The sequence below is a fragment of the Oncorhynchus kisutch genome, linkage group LG14, assembly GCF_002021735.2.
Source record: "Oncorhynchus kisutch isolate 150728-3 linkage group LG14, Okis_V2, whole genome shotgun sequence".
NCBI classification, from domain to species: Eukaryota; Metazoa; Chordata; class Actinopteri; order Salmoniformes; family Salmonidae; genus Oncorhynchus; species Oncorhynchus kisutch.
Genome location: NC_034187.2, coordinates 52,156,545 through 52,165,654, shown reverse-complemented (window position 1 = coordinate 52,165,654; position 9,110 = coordinate 52,156,545). Strand labels below are relative to the sequence as shown.

At 38.9% G+C, this 9,110-nt stretch overlaps 1 protein-coding gene across 1 annotated transcript; it reads right to left on the bottom strand.

Moving 5' to 3' along the window:
• Nucleotides 1-5,388, bottom strand: aard (alanine and arginine rich domain containing protein). Its single transcript, XM_020499748.2, has 2 exons — nucleotides 4,764-5,388; nucleotides 1-2,630 (listed from the first exon to the last, which is right to left on the bottom strand). The coding sequence occupies exons 1-2, from the start codon at nucleotides 4,977-4,979 to the stop codon at nucleotides 2,505-2,507; spliced, it is 342 nt and encodes a 113-aa protein (XP_020355337.1). The 5' UTR covers nucleotides 4,980-5,388; the 3' UTR covers nucleotides 1-2,504.
• Nucleotides 5,389-9,110: the final 3,722 nt, after the last annotated feature.

The window sequence follows — 9,110 nt, the reverse complement described above, 5'->3', positions numbered from 1 at the left end:
TTAATCTGTGATAAAGTGACAACACTTATTATGTTAATGTTTAGTGGACAAGTGGATGTGTTTATCCTTGCTACTGTAACTGCATTTGGGACAGGTACTGTACATAGTATGCCAGAACAATAAAGAACTCCAAATTGAAATGTACTGTACATATATTTCTGTCATAACAGAAAACATCAAAGTCAAAAACACAACTGTTACCGAGACTTTAAGATTAATGATTTATTTTTATTTTTATTTTCTTTTTTTATCTGTTGCTTCTGCACAGCAAATTGGCTAGTGTAACTTAGTGTTACATTTTTCAGTATAACAGTTCTAGTGTTAATTAGGGAGTTAAATTACCTCTGTAAGTGTTAAATGAACAGTTATTGGTGTAAAATAACCCAGTGTTGTTAATAACCAGCATTAAACCAAAACCACGGCCATTATTATCATATTTCCCAGCATGCTCTATTGCAGCTAGATTTTTTTTTAAATCGTTTCTTTCAATACCTATGTTTTCTAATTGATTAATTAATCTTATGCTACTCAAATATAAATTACATAAATGTTTCTAAACTAATCCAATCTGTTACTCATTGCACCCGTTACTTAAACGGTTGTTCTAGTTTAGATGATCTAAGTAGTCTCATATCTTTGGGTATTTTCACACTTTGTTTTGAGCTTTAGTTCGAATCATTGTATTAAAAAAAAAAAAATTGTCCAGTTGGTTTAACGTTTCCAAATGTCAAATTAACTATAATTCCTAAACAAAACCACCCCACTAGCCACAGACGTAAATTCAACGTCTATACCAAGTTGGTTAAATGTAATTATGTGGAAACAACGTTGATTCAAGCAGTGTGTGCTCAGTGGGATGTGTCCATTGAAGTCAATTATTTATAGGCCAAAAAATGCTCACGTTATATCCATCTATGATTATCATGAAGCATCACTTACAGTGGGGCAAAAAAGTATTTAGTCAGCCACCAATTGTGCAAGTTCTCCCACTTAAAAAGATGAGAGAGGCCTGTCCTTTGACATCTCTTTGGTCTTGGCCATAGTGGAGTTTGGAGTGTGACTGTTTGAGGTTGTGGACAGGTGTCTTTTATACTGATAACAAGTTCAAACAGGTGCCATTAATACAGGTAACGAGTGGAGGACAGAGGAGCATCTTAAAGAAGAAGTTACAGGTCTGTGAGAGCCAGAAATCTTCCTTGTTTGTAGGTGACCAAATACTTATTTTCCACCATCATTTGCAAATAAATTCATTAAAAATCCTACAATGTGATTTTCTGGATTTTTTTTCTCATTTTGTCTGTCATAGTTGAAGTGTACCTATGATGAAAACTACAGGCCTCTCTCATCTTTTTAAGTGGGAGAACTTGCACAATTGGTCCTGTCTAAATACTTTTTTAGTAATGACACTGTATGTGTCCCAATCTTCATATTACTTTTGTTTTGGTCTTCCAACAACATTCGGGAGAAAACAGCACAATAGCCGCTCCGACTGTGACTGAATAGGCTAAATGAATAGACTATATTCAGTAGCATCTATCTCCGGTATAGCCCCAGTCTCCACTAATCTGCATCGGATGCGCTGCTACACACAGAATGTGTCAGATATTTCAAGTTATGATCTTGCGGGCATTTCATCAAATGCTTGCAGTCAAACAACCAATAATAGTGCGTGTCTCTGATTATTTTCCTGTGTTTGGTCCAGACTACGTTCTCACCGGCAGCAAACTGCACCACGGTACGAAATTAATAGCATTAGAGACCAACATTTTTGAGCGAACCACGGTGCGTTAGTGCAGATAGAGTGTTCACACCAGAGCAAACAAAACAAACAAACCAAACTAAGGGGGTAAACGCACCAGAGTTCGGAAAAACTGCTCCAAGCCAATTCAGTGTGATACCCCCTTAGTCTTCCTAACACTGGCAATCATTCTGAATGCAGTTTGTGGGTGACTAAAAATTCTGAATGTTGGATTCTGGTAGAATTCCAATAGGAGTAACACATCACTTTGCAAACCAGCATAATGTGATTTATAGGCCTGATTTGACCTGTAAAAACCTGAGTTTCAGGCCACTGTATTAAGGTAAAACTAGGCCCTCAAAATAAGGCCTTATGAAATACGGATTGTTTTGTCTTAAATAATAGAATTTTAATGATAACATATTCGCTTTGGATCTCACTTGGTGAGTGACACAGGACTGAAAATGGATGCATGCAACATTGAACACTATCTCACAAGTTTGAAACATTCTTATGTCTATGACTCATCGAATCCTATCCAGTCCATTGGGTCCCTCACAGCCAACATCAAACATGCCATGTGACCTTTACAAGGGAATCCTCATTCCAAGGGTCTCGTTTGTGTAACACTTCCACGTATCTGTTTTAGAAATGCCAAAGGACATAGTCTGGTCATGGATTCAGACAGGGTTCCAGGAAATTCCAGCAGGAAACCTCCACCCTCACTCTCTGTTTCCCCCAGGGGAGGTGCACTGGGTGGGGTTGGTTAGTGGTGTTCACCCCCCTCCGGCTCCAGAGCCCCAGACATACTCTCCCGCCTCAGTCTCTGGATCTCATTGTTGAGTCCCAGCAGGGTCTGGGCCAGCTGTTGGTCCTGAGAGCGCATTTCCAGCTGCATGGTAATGATGGGAGAATAGATCATATTTTCCGATCAAACACACACACATTCATGCAGGTGAAGAATAGTCCATTCTGATCAAATTGGCAGACTTTCGTTCATTTGTATGTGCTTTCTTTATTTGCACTACATTGGCACACCTTAACAAGGCCTTTGAGTGATTCCTCCCATGATTTTTGGGATTATCATCAGATTTAATCCATCGAATGGTACTTTGGAGGATCGATTGTTGACATATATTTGACGTTTGTATCTAAGAGCATAATTGAGAAATAATTCATCCAAGTTGGCATATTTAATCAATTGTGGCCTTATTAAGGCCTCCTTTAAAACTCTGTAACGTTTTATCTGTAGGGGCTAAAAAGCAAACATGTATGTCATATCAAGATTTACCACTTGCTCTGTAAGTGAGACGTATTTGAGTCTTATTTTGATTTCAATAAGTATTTTCTTACATTTATTTATGAATATTGACAAATAGAAACATGAATATTGACAAATAGAAACATGAATATTGAAATTTGATTTGTCAGTTTATATATATATATATATTGCTGAACATAATATACTCTATGGGTAGAGTGGGATCTCTGCTAGTTTTATAGTTTTGGCATATTTCTTACAGTTACATTGGCATAGTAGGCAATGTAACAAATCACATCCCTCCTTGTATCATGGGACATTGTGCAAATTTGAAAATAAAAGAGAGCTGCACACTAAGAGCTCAGATGCAAAAATGTCATGTCCAACGTTTCGACAGGCAAGCTGTCATCATACCCTGAAGACAGCTTGCCTGTCAAAATGTTGGACATTACATTTTTGCATCTGAGCTCTTAGAGTGTGCGTCTCTCCTTTATTTTCAAGTTTTCCACTCCGCTAGCCAGCACCTCGCCTAAATAGGTGTGTGTTTCTTTTTCCTCTACATTGTGCAAATTACCAGCAGAGGGCGACCATTTTGAATCCATTTTCACATTCACTCTGTTGGTAATGCTTATGAATTGCATCATAACTCTTATGAATTGCATCATAACCACCACAGAGCTTCTAAACCCACAGGCGCAACATTGCTAGACTTCCAGGAACGCTTGTGAAACAGACCAAACAAACCAGGCTGGGGTTTGGGGTTTGAGAAGTCAATGAGAAAAGTAAAAATTCATCCTTAGTTTTAAATTTTCTCATAATCTAAAGGCACAACCTAGATTCCAACCAGGTTGAACATGCTATTACTCCAACCTTGTGAAATCGACAAACTGCAACGTTTTTATTTTTGTCAAAAACAACTTTATATCGAAGGAGTGCCTTTGATTTGATGGCCTGCACATGCACAGTTCAGCGCGAGACGACCGGTAGACCCGATGATGTGTTCTACACATGAGCTTAGCTAGCCAACGCCGCCATGACATCGCCTACAAGTGTGATCAGGGATTTCTATTGGAGAAGCAGTTTTAGCCTTCATACTGTACTGTCTTTGGCCCCACTCTGAAACTTTGATATGCCCGTAGATAATATTATGTTCAAGAATATTTTGAAACATTTCCAAATAAAAAATGGTATATTTTCTTTAATTCATGTTTATATTTTTCAATATTCATAAATTAATGTAAGAAAATTGTCATATAAATCAAAATACTACTATTACAGAGCAAGTGGTAAATCTCCATATGACACCAATTATTTTTTCTCACCAACAGATTAAACATGATGTAGTCTTGAAAGAGGTCGGGGTAAGGGCAAAATGTCCTAAATATGCCAACTTTGATTTATTATTTCTCAATTATGATTTTAGATACAAATGTCAAATATATGTCCATCTTCCTCTGAAGGACCCTTCTATGGATTAAATCCTGTGAACATTTTTGTCCTGGTTTCGTGAGGAATCACACCTTTGCAACACAGACATTTCAGGTAAATGTTTAATTATTTGATTCATTGAGGGCTAGATGACTCATAGGGACTAATGACTGAACAGTGCACAATCACAGCAACAATAAATAAAACACTAATGAATTCTTAACTTTGGGTTACACTTCTATTACAATCCAATAATGCCAAACTCTACAATGCTGCACAGCAACATACTACACTGTCAAAGAGTCAACAGTATTCTACAAGGTACAGATAACTCACCAGTTCAGATCTTAGCCAGGTTATGGCTCCATCTATCTTAGCTCTCCGCAGTTCCTCATTGGCTTGGTAACTCCTGCCAATGCTAAAGGGCCCAGTAGTAGACTCTGGGGCATCCCGTGGTTCACCAGTGGTCCTGAATGCATGAATCAGTTTGTTCTTGATGTTCTCCAGAACCATGGTTGACAAAGTGTCCTCACTTTGACTGTCTCGATTCATGCTGCCTTCCAAGGAGGCACAAATGTGGATGTGAGTATGTGTGTGTGTTTCTTTTCCCCGCGTGTCAAGCACTCTCTTCCAGCACTGCCAGTCTCCAATATATATATATTTTTGTCCTACTTTTGTTGTTTTTTCTCCTTTTTTTCCCCCTTTGCTCCTTCACTTGTCTCAATCGACTGGACCCACTGTCCTCTCAGTTTTCCTCGTCCTGTCTAGTCGTCCTCCTCCTTGTCTTCCCTCGCTGCAGGAGCAGGATTCCTCCCTCTGTTTCTCAGCAGAAGTTACTGTGCTTCTGTTCAGCTGCCTCACTCATCCCATTCCCCGCTTTGTGTGGGACCGGCTTGTTTTGTTCCCGTTACTATGGAAAACCAGCCCTCCCTCCGCCCCCCCTTTGGTAACCCCAATAAGAATGGTGGAAGATCTTGGACAAAGACCATTGTTGCCTCAAAAAGAACTGAAAGGACTCCCCTAACCCCACCCACCCCCTTTCTCTCTCACTCGCCCTCACTCCCGCCTCCATACAATTTCAGTGTGAGAAATGCTGTGTGGGGGAGCTCTCACTTGTGTGCAGTGTCTATGTGTAGAACTGTGTGTGTGCTTGTGTCAAATCTGTTAAACCTTTTCAGTGTCAGTGTTGCTCACCCATCTAAAAGACCTGCTTGTCAGCTTAAGAGACAGGTTGGGTGGGACCGGGGAAGGACATAGGCTTGGTGTAGCCGATTGAGAGGCACAAAGGCCGTCCAGTGGTGAAATATATCCAGGTCTTTTGTGTCCATTCCCTGTGGGTTTTCTGGATTGGTTGTTGGCACAGACTACAGTCATTCTGACTTTTCTATAGAGATAACACAGAAGTCTAGTGTCCGCTCCTCCCTGACATATGTAACTCTGCAGCAATTTCCCAGAGTAGTTCAATGGCTCGCCAGTTTGACGAAGTATTGCAAATGATTGTGCACAACAAGTGTTTCTCCAAGAGGGTGAGAGGTGAAAAAAGAAATAAAGAGAGAGAGGGAGAGAGAGAGAGAGAGAGAGAGAGAGAGAGAGAGTGAGAGTGAGAGAGAGACAGACAGACAGAGAGAGACAGAGAGAGAGAGAGCGAGAGAGAGAGAGACAGACAGACAGACAGAGATAGAGACAGACAGAGAGAGAGAGAGAGAGAGAGAGAGAGAAACAGAGAGAGTGAGCAAGAGAGAGAGAGAGAGAGAGAGATGCAGAGATAGAGCGACATATTGTGAGAGAAATGGGAAGAGGCAGAGAGAGAGAGAGTGAGGCAGATGAATATTAATTTCCCATTGCACATACTGACATCATCAACATTTCATCAATCGATGTTAGTTCCCAAAGCTCTGCTCAAATTGAACTAGTGTTGAATTCCAGGCCATACCGTATAGAAACAGTTTTCCCCTGCAGTCTAGAGCCATAGTCATTATGCTTAATTCTATGTTTTTTAAAAAGTAGCTTTTTCTGCATAGGTTATCTAAGCATACCTCTTTACCTGCTCAATTGCAATTTTAATGAGGATGTCATTCTGACTGTTGTAAATCACACATCTCAATATACTGCACTAACATGCCTTGGATAGTACATCCAAATTACAACACAGTACATGGGACCATAACACACATCATCAATACAAGCACATATCATGACGTCATAATTAATACACAAATATCATGATATTATCACAAGGTGCGAGATTACCTTTAAACCAAGTATTTTTCTGAATATCTAAGCATACCCGTTGAGCTGTATGTATCCTCCTGGCTGGTGGTTCTTATTTTAAATAAACTAAATATGCTTCTCTGCATCTCTGCTAAAACAAAAAGTAAAATATTGAAAGGAATGAGTGTTATTCAGTGCATTTAGTAATTGCTTGCTTTTCTGAAGTCTAGCAACCTTGCCAGCAGGCATGCCAGCTAAGGTAGTCAGACAAGTTATTCTAACTTGATAGCCTGAAATGGCTTGGTAGCTAGTGATGACGTTGGGAGATTGGGAACCTATCAAGCTGGCTAGCTAAAGTCAACTTCATACAATTTCTAGGGGGGAAGTATTACATAGAAACAACAAACATTATCCTTTTATTTATTCATCAAGAACGAATCAATAGGCTACATAGCTTGATCCAATTCATTTACATACATACAGTGCTTTCAGAAAGTATTCATACCCCTTGACTTATTCCACATTTTATTGCGTTACAGCCTGAATTCAAAATGGATTAATATTGATTTATTTTGTCACCCATTTACACACAATACCCCATAACGACAAAGTGAAAATTCAGGACATAACATTAATTTCTTTGCCACATTTTTTGTAGTTTTACTTTAGTGCCTTATTGCAAACAGGATGCATGTTTTGGAATATTTTTTTCTGTCATTTAGTATTGTGGAGTATCTACAGTGTTGTTGATCCATCCTCAGTTTTCTCCTATTTATTTAACCTTTATTTTATCAGGGAGTCATACTGAGACCAAGGTCTCCTAAATGCAAGCAGAAAGTAAAACACGATCATTAAAAACAAAACACATTTATCCCTAATAAGGTCCCCGGGGGCTGGAACATAATTACAAATAATGTGTAGACTGCAAATTGATTGCAAGAATCACAAACATATATAATATTTGACAAAAAAACATGATTTCAAATATTGCCTACATTTGCATACGATCACGTGTCTCTCTATTACGCGTGTGAATACTTGGGAACACATTTCCAATAATTCAAATAAGGGGTATTTTTTATGTCAAACAATGAATTTAAATATATATATATCTATATATAAATATTATTACTGTTCAGAAAGGGCGGCCAAATAAAACAGTGCGGGGCCAGTTGGGGAACCCTGAACCCTGCCCTGGAGGCACCAAAAAATCGAATTTAAGAACATTTTGAAGATTGTTCCACAAACAAGGTGCAAGAAAACTAAAAGTTGATTTACCTAACTCAGTAGAGGCCAAAGGACTTTCAAGAGTTAGCCATCCCTAAGACTGGGTGTGGTAGCTTGTATGTCTAAAGTTTAATAATGATGTTAGGTACAGTGGGACTTTTTGTAAAAAGGCTTCACAAATGAAAACATAGCAATATATCAACCTACAGTTGAAGTCACAAGTTTACATACACTTAGGTTGGAGTCATTAAAACTTGTTTTTCAACCACTACACAAACTTCTTGTTTTTAGTTTTGGCATGTCGATTTCGACATCTACTTTGTGCATGACACAAGTAATTTTTGCAACAATTGTTTACAGACAGATTATTTCACTTTTCTCTGTATAAAAATTCCAGTGGGTCAGAAGTTTATATACACTAAGTTGACTGTGCCTTTAAACAGCTTGGAAAATTCCAGAAAATGACTTTAGACGCTTCTGAAAGGCTAATTGGAGGTGTACCTGTGAATGTATTGCAACCTACCTTCAAACTCAGTGCCTCTTTGCTTGACATCATGGGAAAATCAAAAGAAATCAGCCAAGACCTTGGAAAAAAATGTCTGGTTTACATACACCTTAGCCAAATACATTTAAACTCAGTTTTTCACAATTCCTGACTTTTAATCCTTGTAAATATTCCCTGTTTCAGGTCAGTTAGGATCACCACTTTACTTTAAGAATGTGAAATGTCAGAATAATAGTTGAGAGAATTATTTATTTCAGCTTTTATTTCTTTCATCACATTCCCAGTGGGTCAGAAGTTTACATACACTCAATTAGTATTTGGTAGCATTGCCTTTAAATTGTTTAACTTGTGTCAAATGTTTCAGGTAGCCTTCCACAAGCTTCCCACAATGAGTTGGGTGAATTTTGGCCCATTCCTCCTCATAGAACTGGTGTAACTGAGTCAGGGTTGTAAAGGCCTCCTTGCTCGCACACGCAATTTCAGTTCTGTCCACAAATTTTTTATAGGACTGATGTCAGGGCTTTGTGATGGCCGCTTGGAAGACCCATTTGCGACCAAGTTTTAACTTTCTGACTGATGTCTTGAGAGATTGCTTAAATATATCCACACAATTTTCTCTCCTCATGATGCCATCTATTTTGTGAAGTGCACCAGTCCCTCCTGCAGACAAAGCACCCCCACAACATGATGCTGCCACCCCCGTCCTTCACAGTTGGGACGGTGTTCTTCGGCTTGCAAGT